This window comes from Lissotriton vulgaris, chromosome 2_1, assembly GCF_964263255.1.
Source record: "Lissotriton vulgaris chromosome 2_1, aLisVul1.2, whole genome shotgun sequence".
Classification (NCBI taxonomy): domain Eukaryota; kingdom Metazoa; phylum Chordata; class Amphibia; order Caudata; family Salamandridae; genus Lissotriton; species Lissotriton vulgaris.
This window is the reverse complement of record NC_141687.1, coordinates 31009792-31029459: the sequence shown is the minus strand read 5'-3', so window position 1 is coordinate 31029459 and position 19668 is coordinate 31009792. Positions and strand designations below refer to the sequence as shown.

The window sequence follows — 19668 nt, the reverse complement described above, 5'->3', positions numbered from 1 at the left end:
CTCTGTTACTGTTAGCCTTCTTTGGTGGCATAGGATACCAGGTGTTTGGTCAGCTCGGGTTGTCGTCCAGTCTGCCTGTCATGTGCCCAGTGTATAGCTCTCCAGGTGGGGGCACCGTATTCTACAACGCTGCGCCGGACAGTAAGGTCAGGAAGATCTCAAATGGTCAGCCAGAGGCCTCACTGTGCTGCCCGCATTCACCGCTTCATATTAGCTCCCTCTCCTGGGGTGATCAAATGTTGTAAGCAGGCAGCCTCCTTTGATCATGTCCTTCAGAGTTGGGGGCCTCTCCCCATGCTGGTCAGCCCATTGTTCGCCCCGCCGTGATCCCGCTCCCTGGTCAGCGCCTTTTTAAGATCAGGCAAAGTGCCATGGAGGTCAGGGGACTGGGCCATTGCTATTCAGACCATTGCTATTGGTGAGCGGCCTCCATCAAATGTCGCCAGTGTTCCCGCCAGGCGGTTTGCTCCTCCAGTACGTTCCCCGGTAGTCCCTCCCCAGGGTGCAGGATATCTTGGCCAGAGCTCACCACATGCTGCGCGTCAGGATCTCACCGTTGCCTCTCTTCACCTCCCGGGCGAACAGTGACTTTTGTTTTGCAGGGCCTCGCAGCTTGCCGCTGTTCACCTCCTCGTTCACAGCATGAGACGCGTCTGCATTACGGATGTGTGCGGACCGGAGGGGCCGCCATTCTGGGCTTCTCCACGCCGCGCAGGCCTCACCACATCGAGCCCCGGCAGTGACTCTACAGCAGGAACACCTGATGCCACCCGGCAGTCTCACCGCCCAGCGCTTCACCTCAGCTCGATTTTGTGCGCTTGCAAGCGCCGTGCAAGCACCATCTACGGGACCTGGAATGGATCCGGTCGGATTCACGCCGAGCGGCCATGATGGTTTGGGTATTTAGTTTTTATATGGAATCAGCAATATAGATTCAGTTTGTCTAGATTTTGCTTGTCCTTGCATACCTTTTTGGCAGCTTTCCCGCAGCAATGCAGCTGGTCTAATAACCATATGTTGTGTCCATGTAACAATATGACAAAACTAAGCACCATACATTTGTTTTGTTCTGTCCTTTGTATAAGACCGTGAGAGTCACATTTCTATCTCCGCTGCGGAGGGCTCTATGCCCTTTTATTTCTGTAGGTTTCAACTACCTGCTTTCTCTGGAGTCAATTGATACTTGCTCAGCGGTTTTAAACTTATTGACCCCTTTTTTGCAGATTCACTCATATTTTTTATGTATGATACCGATGCCTACATTGTATTGATGATTATATATTGAATAATGCTGCCATTACTGTCCTTTAAATTGCACTTGGTTGAATTAGTTTTTATGATGAAATATATTTATGCGCTTTAATGATTCATTATTAAATCGAATAAAGCTTGTTTCGAACTGGACTATAAAGTGCATAGGACTCTGTCGGAAGCACAAGAATTAGAGTATCCCTTTTGTCCTGCAAACTTACATGGTTTATTGGGATCTGTATTGATCCTTTGTATTAGATATGATATTCAAGGAATGCCAAGATGAACTGCTTCTTCCTAAGGTAGCTCAGCACTCTAATTAATGGTACGTGCCGTGTGCACTAGTATTCTAATGTATGTGAGCAGAAGCGTCACTGCATAGTGGCATCAAGGCATGATGTATAAATGCAACAGGGTTGTCCACTGTAATATAGCATAATAGTCACAAGCCGGTGAGAACTGCTGAGAAAACACCCCACAAACACTGAACCCCATACTCAGCGACGGAATCCCCAATGCTCCCTGTAAGCAAGAACATAGATGAATAGCACATGGCCAGGTCTGGTGGCGCTCACTGCGGGGGCCTGTGTTCGACCTCATGGTCACAGGTTCGAATCCCGGCGGGTCCACTCAGCCTTTCATCCATCTGAGGTCGATAAAATGAGTACCATTGAGTTGGGTAACAATATACATCTGTTATTCAGCGCCTTGAGACCCTTGGGTGATACGTGCGCTTTACAAATACACATGTTATGTTATGTTATAGTTCATTGTCTGAACACAGCCGGCCTGGCCTAAGGTGAGGGAAAGCAAATAGTCTCTGCACATTGCAAATGCCACTACCTTATGAAAGAGAGGCAGGCGCATTCCACGCCACCTTAAAAAAACCCATAAAGATAACATCAGTGAACAGCACTTGGACTAACTGCCCACGGACAGTGTAGGGTTCACGGCCGGCACGCCATTGTGTTACAACCTTTGAGCGGTTCTCTAACTACCCTGCATCCGACGCCAGCATTCACGCAGTATCACTTGTTTGCCCCGCTGTTTCCTTTCATGATCCAGCACTTGCCAAGGTGGACTTGCTGAACCTCATAGCCTCTTAAGAATACATAAAGTACATGGTGCGATCTGGGTACAACCGGCGGAGTGTAGCTGGGTACAGCATGGCATCATTGACATCTGAGGCACGATGGAGCTTTTTGGCATCTGTAAATGCTCGCCTGGCCTCCTGGATGGCAAGTTTGAAATCCGGGCACAGCAAGTTTAATGCGTTGTCTCTAGCTTTTGTTCCACGCACCTCCTTAAGGCAGTGTGGCCCATGGTGCTTTCTCTCCATGCTGGTGCACTTCCGGTTGTTGTGTCCTGCTGAACACAGTCTAGTATTTTACCAGCTACTCCCACGAGGGCTGGCCCATACACCCACCCTACTCCGACAAACACAGGCGTCACCGGTCAGGTGACCCTGCCAATAAATGAGCCCAAGTTTACGTGACCCAGTCTAAACACCATAAATCCAGGGTCTGCGTCCATCATTTCAAAGAATGTCGGCCAAGACCCACAACTTTACACCGGCAGCAAAGGCACTGCGGTGCCAATGCAGCCCCACCAACCGGTGCCGCTGCTCACACCCACTGCGCACGGGCAGTCCAGGGGTCAGACAGATGGCCTGCTCTGCCCACCGACTACTCCATCTTTAGAAATGACGAAACAGGTAAAGTTGTGGGAGGGGTTGCAGTCATCTTTAGAAACTCCCTACAATTCAAAGTTTTCCCAACAGCTCCTTCTGTAATTTCAAATGCCTTTCTCTGGAGCTTCAAGTGCAACACTGCTCCCCTTTCAGATTTCATGCCATCTTTCACCCGCCTGGTGATTGCTCCTCCTGCTTGGAGAAATTTACCGACTTCGCCAGCGACCAATACACTCAAAGTGACAGACCAAGTTTTCTGGGAGACTTTAATCTTTGCTGGGGCTCTTTGGAAGACTCAGCTGCCAATAGGCTTGCCACTTTTCTCTCAGTAAATGATCTTATCCAACACTGCACTGAACAAAACACACTCTAAGGCAGGGGTCTCCAACCAGTCGATCGCGAGCTACCGGTAGCTCGCCGAGACCCTGCCGGTAGCTCGCGCTGCATTGTGCTCAATGTGCCTTGCCTAGGTTGCATCTTTAAAATTATACCATTGTAAATACCCAGCAATAATGTATTACATGCACGGACCGGAAGCAGGCATTCCCACCCGTGAAATATTACATTTGCGCAGGTCTGAGCGATTAATGTGCATGCATGAACATTGTTTATAAGCCCCCGACCGCCGAACAGTCCCTGCACGTCCACAGAACCCGCCCTCACCCAAAGCAGCTGCTAACATTGGCCTTCAGCTTAGCTGGGGCGGGGCGGGGTGAAGAGGATGATGTTCATCTCTCCTTCCTACGTGGGCAGAGTCTCGTGACCCACTCTAAGTGCCCCCTGCCTTTTCCTCACAGGCCCCGTGCTTTTCCAGTCACGAGTGGCAAGTGCGGAGCTGCAGCGGGCGTGGCAGCGCAGAGCAGCTGGTCGCGCAAGCGGTATAGAACTGCTGGGACCCGCACCATTGGCCCTCTTCAACAATACAGCCTGCCGCCTTCTTCTATCAACTGAGCAGCAGGTAAAGCAAGCCGTGTGAGAGGCCTCTCGGAGGTCTTAACCTGATCCGTGTTAATATCGGGGCACCAACTTGGTTATCAATGAGTCAGCGCCTTCCATAGTAAACTGGTATTTGCACTCCTGAATTAAAACTCCCATGTTATCAATCTGGGGCCCTAGAGTAGAAGTAATCAACCACATTACAGCGGCAGCCAGTGCGGTTTTTAAATCCAACTTTAAAACCCATAAAAAAGGGTCGAGGCCCAGGGTTCATGAAATTTGACTAACCTCTGGGAGAGAAAAGACTAAGAGGCATTAATGACGCACATTCTTGCCTCAATCCTGTCACTCAGGTCACAGAGAATTAGAGGTTTGGACGGGAATCTTACACAAATCACAGAAGGCAGGCGGGCAATCTTAATACGATCGGATTTTCCGCACTTTGAAGATTCCCATGTGTTAAGTGTTTTATGTATAATGAACCGCGTATGCTATTTCATGTCAGCAACCATAAGAATTATTTTTTCTACTAGTCTAGATTCGTCCAGACTCCAGCGCATTCCAGGAAGTTTGCGACATAAAATACAGGAAAAAATAAAGAATTTAAGTAACAAACTAGTTACTAGTATAAAGGAAATCTATGGTGCCTAATCACCCCTTACAATGGTGGAAGGGGAATGTGTTGCCAGTGTATCGACTACCCGTCACCTACAGAATATGTACGGTTATTACAGCGGACCCAGCTCCCCCTCCCACACCACCATTTGCAGATCTCGGCAACACCCCTTGCTTGACTAACTGTGCATAAAAAAGCTCTGAAGTTTCCTGGGTCCATGCACAAGTAACTCATCCAGTTCAGGTTTTCACTGTGCATTCTGGATGGAATTTGTAGCCACGATTTCATGTTTTAAATAGGACTACTGGCCCCGCAATTCAAATTAAAAACCCGGATAGACTGTACTGCACGCACAATTGAAAACGGATTCAATGCTGGCGAACAACTCTGCTCGGACTGGCTCTCGGAGTCACAGCATCAGACGTCTGAAATGTATCATCAATTCACATCGAGGGAGAGACACAGTTTCATGTGAGACATGTTCAGTCCTTCCTGACTTTGTAATCCGCATCACTTTCCTTTCTGGGACTTGTTATTTTGCACTTTCTATCACAGGTATGGGCATTCAAATCCCAACAGGCTAATAATGTATCAGGCATGACAGTGGGCCCACGTGGTAGCCACGTTTGTATCCAATCCTTTCTGTGTAATGCCACTTCGGTGAGTGAGTGAAGCTTTCACTGCAACTGGCTGGCTATGTCTGCTCCTTGTGTGAAAGAATCTCTTGCCTGGGAGTCCCCTGCTTAGTGATGGATGACGGGATTGATAATTATTAAATCATTGCAGACTCGCCCCTTTGGCTTCTGAGTAGCTGCTGGCTTGCCTAGTGATTAAAGCACTGTGTAATAATAGCTGTTAGTCATACTTTTATTTATGTTGGTAACTGGACTGAGTCTGACATGACCCCCTCGAGGTGATCTGAAGCGTGTGGGGTCCAGTCAATACAAAAAAACAATGACTGTGTGCGCTCTGTGAGAAATGGCCCCCATTTTTATTAATCATTTATGCCGGTTTATGTTATGACAAATGTGTAATGATAATCTTTTGCCATAGATGGAATATAACTGTGTGAGCAAAAGTGCGATGTATGTCTGTACATCTGTGCATACTTGAGATCTGGCTTGGGTGTGAGAGTTCTGGCTTTGTCTTATTCACAATATTACCTCATGGCAGGCAACGCCCCCAAATCAGGCTCAAAAACTCAACCCCACCTTCCAAAGATGCCATCATTTTCTTTTAAGCTCTGGTCATAAAAACGTTCAAACTCGTCGGATGACGTTTTGCTGTGGTCCCCTTCCTTGGTGATTAGGTATTCCATGCAGCACTCCATTTCTGAAGGCAGATCGGAACACATCCGTGCCATTGTGAAAGTTCAGGAAACACCTGTCCTTTGGTATCTACAAAAAGAATGCCTACAGCCCTACACAGCTTGGCTGGCCCTGAACAACAGAGTGATGATGTTCTAATCTTCAGGCTGGGCTGGGGTAATGTACTTTTCAGGGGAACAGTCAGTTATCTCTAAAATGGCTGCTACACTTGATATCTTGCATTGTCTGGTTTGGAATATCAATGGTAGGTGTATGCAAAATACACATAATTGCTTTTCATGCAATTAATAGGAATTAGGTTTTAGAACGGTGAACTAGTTGAAAAACTACTACTATGTCAAATCACTTAGAATGCAAATATGCCATGTAGCGGTAAAGTTACATCAAACGACTACAACACATCCAAAACGCCTCGGCACGACTGATCCTTGACATGCCACGCCATGGCCACATCACCCCCCACCTCAGAAACCTGTACTGGCTCCCCGTCAACAAGAGGATCTCCTTTAAGCTCCTCACCCACGCACACAAGGCACTCCACAACACCGGACCAGCCTACCTCAACAGACGGCTCTCCTTCTACATTCCCAACTGCTGGCTATGCTCTGCTGACTTTTCACTCGCCACCGTCCCGCGCATCCGAAGATCAACCACCGGTGGGAGATCCTTCTCCCACCTCGCCGCCAAGACATGGAACACCCTCCCAATGAGCCTACGACAGACCCAAGACCTGCTGACCTTCAGGAGGATACTCAAGACCTGGCTGTTCGATCAGTAGCCCCCCCTCCAACCCCCCCAGCACCTTGAGACCCATGCGTGTATGTAGTGAGCTTTACAAATGATTGATTGATTGATTGATTGATAGGCTTAATTAGCCTTAACCTCAATGAAACTGGGCGTGGGAGGTCTCTCTGAAAAATGCGCGAGATGCTTGGGGTTTAGTAGCTCACGATGATTTTCACTGACCAGAAGTAGCTCTCACTACACAAAAGGTTGGAGACCCCTGCTCTAAGGGCTTAATTCTTGACCCTGGTATATCCAAAGCAAATATGCTAACTACTGCTGACCCTATTCAAGTAGATTGGTCCGACCACTTCATTATTCCCTTCGCACTGCACCTATTTCACTCTGCAACTCTTGGCCAACTTAAAAGGACTACTGCCTGGTTCCGTAACACTAAAAACCTTGACCTTGACATTCTTTGCGATTCTGCTCTGCTATCACTTAGACCCTATCATGTTAGACCCTAATTCAACGATCTTACATCCCATGGCCTCTCCAGTCTTGCGGTCGAAATTGATAATGTTGCTCCACTTCATAGCAAAAAGAAAAGGCCAATTCCTTCTGCACCATGGTTCATTAAATCCATTTATGAAGAAAGGGAGAATCTGAGATTCCTGGAGAGACAATGGAGACAATCTCCGTCCACCACTAATCTCTCTACTCCCGGTTCAGCAAGATCAAAATACCACAAACACAGTTTTCGTGAAAAAGCATCACACTTCAGAACCCTCCTATACTCAGCCAAAAACAGACTCAAAAAACTATTTGACGTCAACAAAATACAAACCTCTCTCCGTCAACCATCAAGCATGACAATCCTCCAAAGAAAGCAGCAGAATTGCTATATTCTTTGATGAAAAAGTTAAATCACTGGTGGAGCAGGTCATTTATTTAACCCGATTAGAGAAGTGCAAATTCTTAGTCATTTGGCAGAACTTTGACGCCATCTCTGAAGATGCCCTCCTCAAATGCATTCTCGAAACAAAACCCTCTAACCAATTTTCGAACCCATCCCTAGTGACATTGCCATTGACTTCTACACCCACACTCTTTCCTATTGGACCAGTCTGGTTAACCTCTTCCTCAGTCAAGGCGCGCTTTCTGTTGCCCTTAAAACAGGACAGGTTACTCCACTTCTTAAAAAACCCTCTGCTGATGCGACTGACCTCAACAACTCCCGCCCCATCACCAACCACCCTTTTCTTTCGAAAATCACAGATGTGTAGCAAAATAACTTTCTCTACATATCAAAGAAAACAATCTTCTCGACAAATTCAAATCTGGTTTCATTCAAGGCTGCAGCACTGAAACAGCCCTCCTGCAAGTGATCGACGATGGGATGCGAGTATTTGACTCGGGAGAGTCTTGTCTTCTGATCCTTTTAGACCTTTCTGCAGCCTTTGACGCTGTTAATCATAACACTCTCCTGAACACTTTAAAACAGAGAATGGGCTTGGAAAGCACAGTGCTTAAATGGTTTGCTTCATTCCTCTCCGACAGATTTCAAGTGATTAAAATAGCCAACATCCTTTTGTCTTCAATGGCGGTAGGTCAAGGCATCCCTCAAGGATCTATCATCGCACCCACTTTGTTCAATCTTTACTTGAAACCATTGGGAAATCTCCTAAGTACATTTGGAATCTTTACCACCTCTGTGCTGATGAAACTCAAATCTACCTTAAGTTGTCTTCCGCACATGACATCTTAATCCTCAACACTACTCTCAACTCTATCCGAAACCGGATGCCAGTTTATCAACTGATTCTGAATGCTTCTAAAACGGAATTCCTCCCTCTCTCTACCTCACTCTCTCCTCCTCCAGTTCAATCGTGAATGAATAAGCTGAATTTACTTAACAACAAACCTATTGTTGTCGACAGCGCTAAATCCCTTCGAGTCATACTTGACAAAAGGCTAAATCTACACTCCCACATCAATTCCATCGCAAAGAATGCACATTACCAACTGCGCCTTCTCTGGGGGATTCGACGTTTCTTTGCAGGGCAAGACCTAAAAATCTTGGTCCAATCTCTGGTTCCCTCTAGATTGGACTATTGAAATTCTCTCCTTGCTGGCCTCCCCAAATCCCACCTTTCCCCTCCTAAATCTGAACTCCATTTATCAGCTCATTTGTTTATGGTGCCAAAAGAAGTGATCACATGATGCCCATACTGTTCTCTCTTCAATAGCTTCCCATCAAAGCAGGGTCAATCTACAAGACTGCCTGTATCACCCACAAAGCCTTGCACACTTCCTCCCCTCGATACCTGGCAAATAAACTTAAAATCTTTGGAGGCTCCAGACCTTTACGTAATCCTGAAAATGTACCGCCTGAGCCCCCCACCTTCAAAAGGGAAAGATCGGTGACTCAATCGTTCTCAAGCAATGCGGCTAGAATCTGGAACTCACTTCCTCCACTACTCCATACTACCACCTCTACCCGGACTTTCAAAACTGACCTCAAATCTCTTCTCTTCCAAATACACTTCCAGAGTTAATACAATGTTGTAAATATTGCTACCTGTTTCGGTATTTTGCGTGAGCTTAGGCCAGTCCTGAAATTTTTTGACGCCCCAACCAGACAATTGATTATCCAGGCCACTATACTCTCGCGATTAGATTATGCGAGTTCACTCCTGCTGGGGGCCAATCAAGCGGAAGTCATGCGGATGCAATGTGTTCAGAACGCTGCAACCAGAGCCCTGGTGGGCCTACCTAGGTTCTGCTCGGCAAAAGCAACCATTCATAAGCTCCATTGGCTACCCATGGCTCAAAGGATCGAGTTTAAGACTCTTTGTCTTTCTTTTAAAATTCTTAAGCTGTCTTCCCCCCAGATCTTGACGCATCTTCTTACCACATATGTTCCCTCCCGCTCTTTGAGGTCATTGGGTCAGAATCTGGCCTCAGTTCCACGGTTCAAACGTTCTCGGGCCGGAGGTCGGTCGTTCCGTTACCTCGCGGCCAAGATCTGGAACTCACTACCAGCTGATATCCGTGCCCTAGAGGATTTGTCTGCTTTCAGGAGGGCCATCAAAACATTCCTCTTCCCTCCTGGCCCATAAGAGTTCCCCGGGCTATTCCTTTTTTTCTTTCTGTTCTGTTATGTATTGGTGTCTTCCTTCTGCCAGTCAAAGCGCCGGGACGCCCCTTTGCTGGGGCAGCTGTGCGCTATAAAAATCACAATAACATAACATAACATAACATATGACTTCTATGCCTGGACTAACCTAATCCTTGTGGGTTTTTTTGTTGTTTGTGAATTAATAAATATATTACAGATTGCCAGCCACAAATGCAGGCCTGCCCAGCTCGCAGATCTTGTCCTGCTGGCACCGCAGCCAGCTGCCGGTATAACATAAACCTGGTTCGCATCAGGCAGGCACAGTGGACTTAAAGTTTTAGGGATTAAACATGCACGATTTGACAGATGTTTATGGGTGTTTGACAGCCGGGGTCTCGAGCTCCCAGATAAGGCAGCGTCATGGTTGGTGGTCGGCCACGCCCGCATAAATGCTTTGTCGCTGCCTGGAAAATCTGAAACTACTTTAAAAGATTTCATTGTTGGTAATTTGCAAATTTTGAAAATTCTGCAGGGAACTAAGACATCTACGTTGTCTGCTGCCTTCTTTGAACTGTCCCTAGTAATGAAGAGCTTGTGATCCGCGGCGCGTGGCAGACAGACACTCACGCTTGTATTGTTTGTTTTAGAGTAGTGCTTAATTTGTAAATGGATAAGTGCCGATGCCCAGCTCTTAGGAAACAAAAGAGGTCGCTGTACTGTTCCTATGGGAAATGGGGGAAGTGTCTAGCTGGCATGACCACAGATGTTAGAGTAACATCCTGGGGCATCCATTTTGTTGGATGTAATGGCCTCACACACCCCGAAGGATGTCATGCTTCATCATCGGCAGTTGCTCCTCGTCGGGGAGGCGGTGCAATCCCCGACGGGCTCACCTCAAAGAGGGGCTCTTTGGCGGAGATCTTTTTCCAACTGCCTTATGGTGAGGTGGGGGTGTGTGGACCGGGCTAGGTGTGGTGATGTGTGGGGTATTAAAATGTAGCAAGGGGTACCGGAATTCAATTTATTCAGGGGGTCCCCTGGCTGCAGTTAAAAAGAGGGGTTAGGCTCACTATGAGTCAACAAGTTAGGTCAGGTGACCCTAGATGAGGCTAAAGGTGATGAAGGTCGACATGTTTCACGCTATGGGTATAGTCACCCGCGATTCATCAGGACCGTGTAAATGTGCAGTGTCAAAACATGCTAGTGTCATGTATGTCTTATGTTTACCTCTGTGGGTACTCCTATGCCTAAAGGTTGAGGACTACATGCCACATGAGGGGTCGGCGGGATTAGACATCAGGGAGAGCCCAAGGTTAAAGCTCGTTCCTCCTGTGTCCGCGCAGATCGACCTACCCTTCACCGCCGAGCTCGAGCATGTTTTGACACTGCACATTTACACGGTCCTGATGAATCGCGGGTGACTATACCCATAGCGTGAAACATGTCGACCTTCATCACCTTTAGCCTCATCTAGGGTCACCTGACCTAACTTGTTGACTCATAGTGAGCCTAACCCCTCTTTTTAACTGCAGCCAGGGGACCCCCTGAATAAATTGAATTCCGGTACCCCTTGCTACATTTTAATACCCCACACATCACCACACCTAGCCCGGTCCACACACCCCCACCTCACCATAAGGCAGTTGGAAAAAGATCTCCGCCAAAGAGCCCCTCTTTGAGGTGAGCCCGTCGGGGATTGCACCGCCTCCCCGACGAGGAGCAACTGCCGATGATGAAGCATGACATCCTTCGGGGTGTGTGAGGCCATTATATCCAACAAAATGGATGCCCCAGGATGTTACTCTAACATCTGTGGTCATGCCAGCTAGACACTTCCCCCATTTCCCATAGGAACAGTACAGCGACCTCTTTTGTTTCCTTAGTGCAAAACACGGACACAAGCTGCAACTGGACCTTCCACCCACCTCGTGGGTGGTTAACCGTGTCCGTCGATCGATTGATCTCCTTCTCTAATCTCCCTCCTTTTGATACAGATGCCCAGCTCTTCTCAGAAGCACCCTGCCGATGCAATTAAATGTCGGCGGGCTGAGTTCCAAGGCAGCACAGTCCTGAATCCGCCTTATATTGACTACCAAACACTCCCTGTTCTTCAGTCTCGCTCTTGCTTTCTTCCTTTGTGATGGTTTTTCCGTCTTTCTCTTCCTCCGTCTTTCCTCTTTGTGTGTATTTCTCTTTCTTGCTCTCAGTAATTGTCTGAAACTGAAATAAGGGCCTATCCTTCTTATGTGTCAGGAAACCGCTCAAGACCTTGCTGTTCTCCCAGGCGTATGACTAGTTAATTCCCTTTGATTCCAGCGCCTTGAAACCGTTCAGTGTACGTGCGCTCAACAAGTGCCTTTAACATAACATAACATAACATAACATATCCTGGAAAATGAGGGTCGGTTACCCCCGTCGGCACCCACCTGCTCAAATTAAGCACTGCTAGGGAGAATAAACTGTTGCTTGGCACAACTAGAGTCCTAACATAGATGGAGAATGTGCCACTATAGTCCATACAATTCACGAGTTGTCAAGTTTCAGGAATATGTAGGCAAGAATAATTCAATTGAAAGCCATATCTTGCAGTGTCTTTCAGAGGAAAGCAGGTGAATCCCACAGGTACTATCCCAGAGACATGCTGTTAGTACTTGTACCATTTCACTGAATGTTAGCACTGTAGCTGCTCAATAACACTCTTGATAGCAAAGCTGCATGCCAGTCGTATGTGCTAAAGGGGTGGAGTGGGGTGATTTATTGAGAGTGATTCCAGCTCTGTTTACAAATCTTTCATCAGAAGTCTCTTAGAGTGCAGAATTGAACATTACCAGGAGGTAAATAAAGCTGCTCTGTGCTCACAAGACCACCTATCGAAAGGGGTCTGGGTGAGAATTTACTATTTACAGGTCTTGGCAATCTGTGCCGTCAAAGCCAAGAAGTATGGGGTAAGGATAGCAGGACAGGTAATCTCCTCAACACAAAGCTGGTGGTTGTATGAAATCACTGTAGTGTTGAGAAGCCTGTGTTCAATTGTTATTTACATTGAGAAAGGTATGTGCAAAGTTACTGAGGGAGAAGAGAACGAGCAGCTCCAGAGAGAAGCCTTTGGTGGATGACCCATATTGGAGGCCACTCTTGACAACTGATTAGCTTTTTGTTTTATCACCCAAGCTGAGCACCTTGAAGGGAAGGTCCAAATCCCAGTCTGTGTGGTGCTGCAGGGCCAGCACAGCAGCTGTGCATGCTGTAGCTCGGGTGGGGCAAACAAGGAGGCATTCCTCCAGCTAACAGAGCCATCCTACTTTGTACCCCCCAAGTTTAGGAAGGTAGGCATAATGCGTGTCTGGAATGCTTCAGGTTGTAAAATAGGGGCACGTTGATTGCAGCGTTCTATTTCAAAGTGCCTTTGGTGTTAGATATTACGCACTTCTCCTTACAAACTGTAAACTCTGCTCTCTTACCTTTGTCCAGGTGTAGTGCTGGTGGAGAGGAGTGCTCCAGGATCTCGGCCTTGTGACCGGTGGCAGCAGAAGTGTTCCTGAGGATGTAGAACATGCCGAGCACTCCTGCATGGGGTGCACCATCACACCTCATTATCCATGTACTGCACTGAAGGGACCAAAGACACAAAGCACATTCAGACCCCAGCTCCTCATGGACCTGAAGAAGCACCCCCTTGGTGTGCGTGGGAAGGACATACGTGTATGGGTGTGGTGCCCATCTGTTTCTGCACACATGTCAAATGTATGTGCACATGGTTCCAGTTTCCAGAGCAGACAGTAGTAGTCTTGGGGTACTTGGGGGAGGGGAGGCAGAGGAAGGAGGACCCTTTGAGATGGGGAATAATTTAGCACTATGTGACTAGGTTCATGCCCTGGAGTTCAGTGAGTTGTGATACCTCGTCTGTAGTGTATTGTTGCGTGCGGGATACAATCTAGATTTACTTTTTCATGACTTTCTGATCAAATGCACTTTGCCAAAATACCAGAAGCAGGTTTCAGTCATGGTAAATGTTTTCGGAAGCGTGTAGTGTGGCAGTGTTTTAGCACATTTGGCCTTGGGTGACACTTGAACGAGTTTAGTTCTGCGAGTGAGTGGTACCAGCAATGTTTGAAAAGGCCCAAACCACAGGGGCCAGTGGCAGATCCTTCAGCATGTCTAGGCTGGAGGTGTGCGCTCTAAACAGGGTTTGCAGAGAGGGGCAGGTGCCATAACCACCTTTGGCCTGGAACTGAAGAATGGCCTGCACTTTTGAGTCGTGAGCAGGTTCCATGGGAGATGTTTGAGGTTGCATGGAGATGTATGGGGTTACATGGAGATGTATGGGGTTACCTGGAGATGTTTGAGGTTCCATGGAGATGTTTGAGGTTCCATGGAGATGTTTGAGGTTCCATGGGAGATGTTTGAGGTTGCATGGGAGATGTTTGAGGTTCCATGGGAGATGTTTAAGGTTCAATGGGAGATGTTTGAGGTTCCATGGGAGATGTTTGAGGTTCCATGGGAGATGTTTGAGGTTCCATGGGTGATGTTTGAGGTTTCATGGGAGATGTTTGAGGTTGCATGGAAGATGTTTGAGGTTGCATGGGAGATGTTTGAGGTTCCATGGGAGATGTTCGAGGTTGCATTGAGATGTTTGGGGTTCCATGCGAGATGTTCGAGGTTCCATGGGAGATGTTTGAGGTTGCATGGGAGATGTTTGAGGTTGCATTGAAATATTTTATGTTGCATGGGAGATGTTTGAGGTTGCATTGAGATGTTTGAAGTTGCATTGAGATGTTTGAGGTTGCATTGAGATGTTTGAGGTTGCATGGGAGAGGTTTGAGGATGCATTGAAATGTTTGAGGTTTCATGGGAGATGTTTGAGGTTGCATTGAGATTTTTGAGGTTGCATGGGAGAGGTTTGAGGTTGCATTGAGATGTTTGAGGTTGCATTGAGATGTTTGAGGTTGCATGGGAGAGGTTTGAGGTTGCATTGAGATGTTTGAGGTTGCATTGAGATGTTTGAGGTTGCACTGGAGAGGTTTGAGGTTGCATGGGAGAGGTTTGTGGTTGCATGGGAGAGGTTGGTGGTTGCATGGGAGAGGTTTGAGGTTTCATGGGAGATGTTTGAGGTTGCATCGGAGATGTCTGAGGTTGCATTGAGATGTTGGAGGATGCATGGGAGAGGTTTGAGGTTGTATTGAGATGTTTGAGGTTCCATGGGAGATGTTTGATGTTGCATGGGAGATGTTTGAGGTTCCATGGGAGATGTTTGAGGTTGCATTGAGATGTTTAATGTTGCAGGGGAGATATTTGAGGTTGCATGGGAGATGTTTGAGATTGCATTGAGATGTTTGAGGTTGCATGGGAGAGGTTTTAGTTTGCCTGGAGAGGTTTGACCAGGATCAATCCAAGCCTGCGTTGGCAGGCTGTTGAACAATTTTGTAATTGTGGCGTCTGAGACACAGGTGTTTGGACTGGGCCAGGTGTAGAGAAGCAATGCGATTGGTCAGTTCCATGGCTGAAGAGCACAGTTTGGCAATATTTGTACAAGTCTAGTTTTGAAGCTTGGATGGTTAATTTGTGATTAAGTGCAATCCCAAGGAACAGACATCATGGGTAATGTTGTACCAGGAGTAGTGATGATATCAGGCATCTGGTGCTGTTGAAGCAGCTGTACTGGGAAGAGGGTTGGCCCGCAATACCTGCAAAATGATTGCATTTATGCAAGTCTAGACCATGAACGTGAGAAGCATGGATGACGCATGAACAGGCCGGGTCTCATCAGTGAGTGATATTTACAGTTTAACAGGTGCAGCCGTAAGAAGAATTGGAAATACTGAGATTTTAAGAAGTCTGGTTCCTGAAAAGGCGTTTATGATGTTTCAACATGTTTATTCATCGGGAGCAGGTGGAGTGGATGACATGTGCTCAGGGCTTCTCTCTGGGGTGGGTGGCACAGACAGCATTTGATAAATACGTTACTGGACGAAAGGGAGGAGACGCAGTTCTAAGGAGTGAGCTGCATAGGAAGCTTTGGAGCGAATGTCGTGTAGAAGGGGCCGCAGAAACGCCTCTTGAACAGTTCTAGGTCACGAGATAAATCAGCATTATCAGCATTTCTAGAAGGCTGCTACTGTGGAGCTGGCAGTGATGGAACTGGTAGTACAGGCGTTGGTTTGACAACTTGCCTGCTTTGGCAGTGTTTGAAATACTCAAAGGATCCTGGCAATATTGAAGGCATCAGAAGAGACGTAGTCCTGAAGAGCCAGAGGCTTGGGCAGCCAAGCTTGAACAGAAAGTGGTGTGGACAGCATTGAAACAGAATTAGTCCGGATGGCGTCAACTGACGTTGAACTACCATGGCTCCTAGGGGACAGCAGGATGAGCATTGCTTGAGCAGGTCTCACCCTAGGCAGCTAGTGGCACCCATAAAACAAGTCTGTTCTGTGGGAGTGGATGGCAGGAGTGCTGGCTGAATGGTTTTAGATCCAGAGCTCTTTATGGCAAGTTTGCATCATGAAGAATGACGTCATCTAAGATATTCAACCTGACTTAGTCCTGAGGAAGTGCTCCCTTTGCAACGTCTAAATGGGAGTAGTCCTGGCAAACTACTAGTGTAGACAAAAAATCAATTCATCCATCCTGGGCCAAGTGTGGTGTTGGCAATGTTTAATAGGTTTAGTTCAGACAGTGAATAGAGTAGAGCAACTCTAGAGTGTTAAAGGGCGTTCAGCATTAAAAATTAGTCTTGCATTGGGGAGAGCATTGCATGGGGGGTGCTTGAATTGGCCGAGGTCTGGGGCGGCGCGTGTGATGTCTAAACGAGTCTAGCGTTTGGCTTCAGCAGCACAAGCAATTTTTAAACAAGTTTTGAAGTCAGCATTGGGTAGCCAGGCCAAGATTTTAACAGGTGTGTATCCAGGGGAAGGAGAACCGTCCTAGGCCATGTTTGAATGTGTCTGCTAGATCTCCTTATCATATCCTGGAAGGGTGTGTGTGTGTGCATGTGTAAGCCTGCGTACGTGCACGTAACTGACCCCTACAGGGCGTACAGCACTAGGGATTATGTGTGCCAATAACTTATCAGCTCTTTTAGTGTCAGCAGAGGCGTGAATGCATCATCTGCTTGCACCTGGGGTTTCCACTGGTGTCCTTGCTGTGATGGAGAAGGTACAACTGTTGGCAGATCAGGACTTCCCATGACCCTCTCTCTGGCCTCCAGGCAACCTGGATTGTGCATCTGTGACCTGGATGTCTCCTCACTTCAACTGTTTCTGGGTGTGTCTTATTCCTGGACAGTTCCTCGTGCTAGACTTGAGGGGACATTGTAAAGGAGAGATATGCAGAGGTTACTGTTTTTGTGAAGCTACAGAAGGAAACTCCGTTCTCCGTTAACCATACTAGCGCCCCTGGAAACTCGCTCCTCGGAGCCTTAGATATGCACCAGACACAGATTTCCATCCCGAGGGCAGGGAGTGAGCATTTGGGAGAGTTTGGGGATAAGGGCAGCAGACACCGCTCCACCTATGGTCATAAAAGGACAAGACACTCTCAGGGCGTCAGTGTTATCATTCTGGTTTTTGTATTTTACCACTGCTTCTTCGGATTTAGATGATTATTTCTCAAACTGCAGCACCACCTGGATGTTCATCCTTCACAACCTCAATACTCGTTCTCATATTATCAAGATTTAGAAAATGTGCCTAGCCCACATCTCCCTTGTCGCACATCAGGCAGGATGGAGGACAGCCGTGGACACAGACCCTCTCCACAGACCGCATAGGGCCACAGTTCACCAGTGGCTCTACAGCACCCAGGGCCTCTACCAGACCAAACTATTTACCACTACAAGCAAACCTGGGTGCAAGCCTCCTACTTTCCTTGTAGGGTTGTCCATTCTATACACCCGTCTCCTTGTTCCAGTAGTCAATTGCGATCTGTAATGGCGCCTTGGTAAGAATAGTTTTTCACATCACTCCTTGCTTCCACCATTTAAGGTGATCCGTCCTTCTGTTCCTGTCCAGGGACAGGATAGCCTGCATTTGTTCTATATTGGGCCATAGTGCAGAATGGTCACTCTTTATCTCATTGCTGAGCTTAAAACTTTGATTCCTGAGGAATCGGAGGCTCAGAAGGGCAAAGTCAACCAGATCACAGTACAAGAGTACCGACCCACACTTTATTATTCAGCAAAAGAAAGAGTAGAATGTTTCAATAAGTTTGCTTATTGCCCTTTTGGTGATGGTATAGACTTGCTACTAATTACGTATTAATGTTTTCTAGTTCATTTCTTTAGTGCTTATTTAGCAACAAGTGAGGTTTTTAGACATATTCCAGAAAAGTGTAGTCCTGAGTGATAGTGTGGCTGTGTAAACTCAACTTGGTGAACTTCAGGACCTGTCCTCGGGGTTCACAGTTCTGCAGGAGAATGTTCACTGTTCTCGTCTACTTTCTTCTGAGTCTGCGGTCCATTGGTCCTTTGACAAGACAGTCTGTATGGTGTTTGTCCCTCTGCCGCAACATTTTAGATGGAAATTTCCAATGGAAAACTATTGTCCTGAAAATGTATGTATTTTAAAATATTTCTTTAACGGGTGACTTACTATTCTCTGTTCCTTTTGCCTGATTACTTTGTGTTCTTTTTTGGATTTTGTTTGCTATTCTGGTCATTCCCTCTCTTTCCCTCTGAAGCTTGCTAACAGGACCACTATTTTAAATTTCACCTGCTAAATGAAGGCAGTTTGTGTGCCAAAGAAGGCCCTGAATGGCAAGTAGTTGATGATGATATTTCAAAAATGTGCCGATCTTTGTTTTCAGTGGATTCCCCGCCAGGCAAGATTGTGAGTTTGAGGTTAGTTAGGCTCACGGCTTACAGTGGTGAGCCGTAGAGCCTGCGACAAATCTGTAGGCCAAGTTCATCATCGCAAAGTGTCATTTGCAAAAAGGGTTGCACTGTCTAACTCTTCTAGGCAATTTGCTAATTGAGTATGGTAGGTGTCTTTAAAAGAGGACCTAGTTTCTGGAAGTCTGATGCCACGTGGTTTTCAAAAAGGGGAATACAAGCAGGTGACACACTTTCACTCGTGGGAAATCAGGGACGTTCATATCTATAAGTGGTGAAACAAGTGGGTAATCTCTCCAAACTTCAGGGGTTCAGAAGCTTGACCGTGCCAGGTTCTAAGGCTCATTGACCTGATTGGGCGTTTTAACTACCATGTGCTCTGGGATTTGTGCCCTCATGTTCGTGATGGCACCATCCAGTCTATGCTTCTGTGAATATATTTGGATGAGATGTGGAATGCCAGGTTGACCTAGGGTGTGCCTCCACAACTGGATCTGCCCCGGTACATCTTCCCTTCAGGCTCATCAATGGTAGTATCCCCAACACAAGTCTCTGGTGACGCTAACCACACGTAACCTAAGGTGTTGTGGAAGACACTCGTATCTGAAGAAGGGAAACGTTGTCATGACTGTTTTATATAGATGTTGTAGATTCATATTGCATATTTTGTACAGCTGTATAGCCTTGAATAAAGGAGAAATGTCTCCAGTCTGTGTATATCCCTTGGACTCTGTGGATTCTTTGTTGTGTACAAACCCTTGACTTTGGCAGGTTCTGTGCTTCTGGGGCTGTTGGAATTTGCAGCTATAGTATGACAGGAAGCCTTTGAACCACCCACTTTTGGTCTACTGTACAAGTTAGTTCTGCTAGTTTATACAAACATCATACATACAATGTGCATCACCGAATACTTTGCATTACACTTATGGAAATGACTTACTTCAAAATAGAATTGATTCATTCGCGTAACACTAGACAGACCTGTATTCTTCTGATTACCTTTTGGCCCACCGTGATTTCTAGAACTTAAGGCCATGTATAAGTGATACCTGGCTCTGAGAAGTAGATTAGGGTGGATACGTTCCTCTTCTAGTCAGCACGGCTGTGCTTTATACTGACCTTTCAGAGAAATAGTAAGCCCTGATGAAGCCGATACATTCGACGAAACACGTGTTGACT

The 19668-nt window shown here is 46.8% G+C and overlaps 1 protein-coding gene across 11 annotated transcripts in view; it reads left to right on the top strand.

The window, feature by feature from the left end:
- Positions 1 to 19208, top strand: part of ATG9A (autophagy related 9A) — a 302329-nt gene extending 283121 nt beyond the window's left edge. For 3 of the 11 annotated variants that reach the window (XM_086954371.1, XM_086954373.1, XM_086954372.1), the window contains one exon: positions 13137 to 19208. In XM_086954371.1, the coding sequence (XP_086810497.1) occupies positions 13137 to 13142 (6 nt within the window). In that variant the 3' untranslated portion in view covers positions 13143 to 19208. The remainder of the gene's footprint in view (positions 1 to 13136) is intronic. The other 8 variants (XR_015308324.1, XR_015308321.1, XR_015308320.1 and 5 more) reach the window with 8 other exon arrangements.
- The last annotated feature ends 460 nt before the right edge of the window (positions 19209 to 19668 follow it).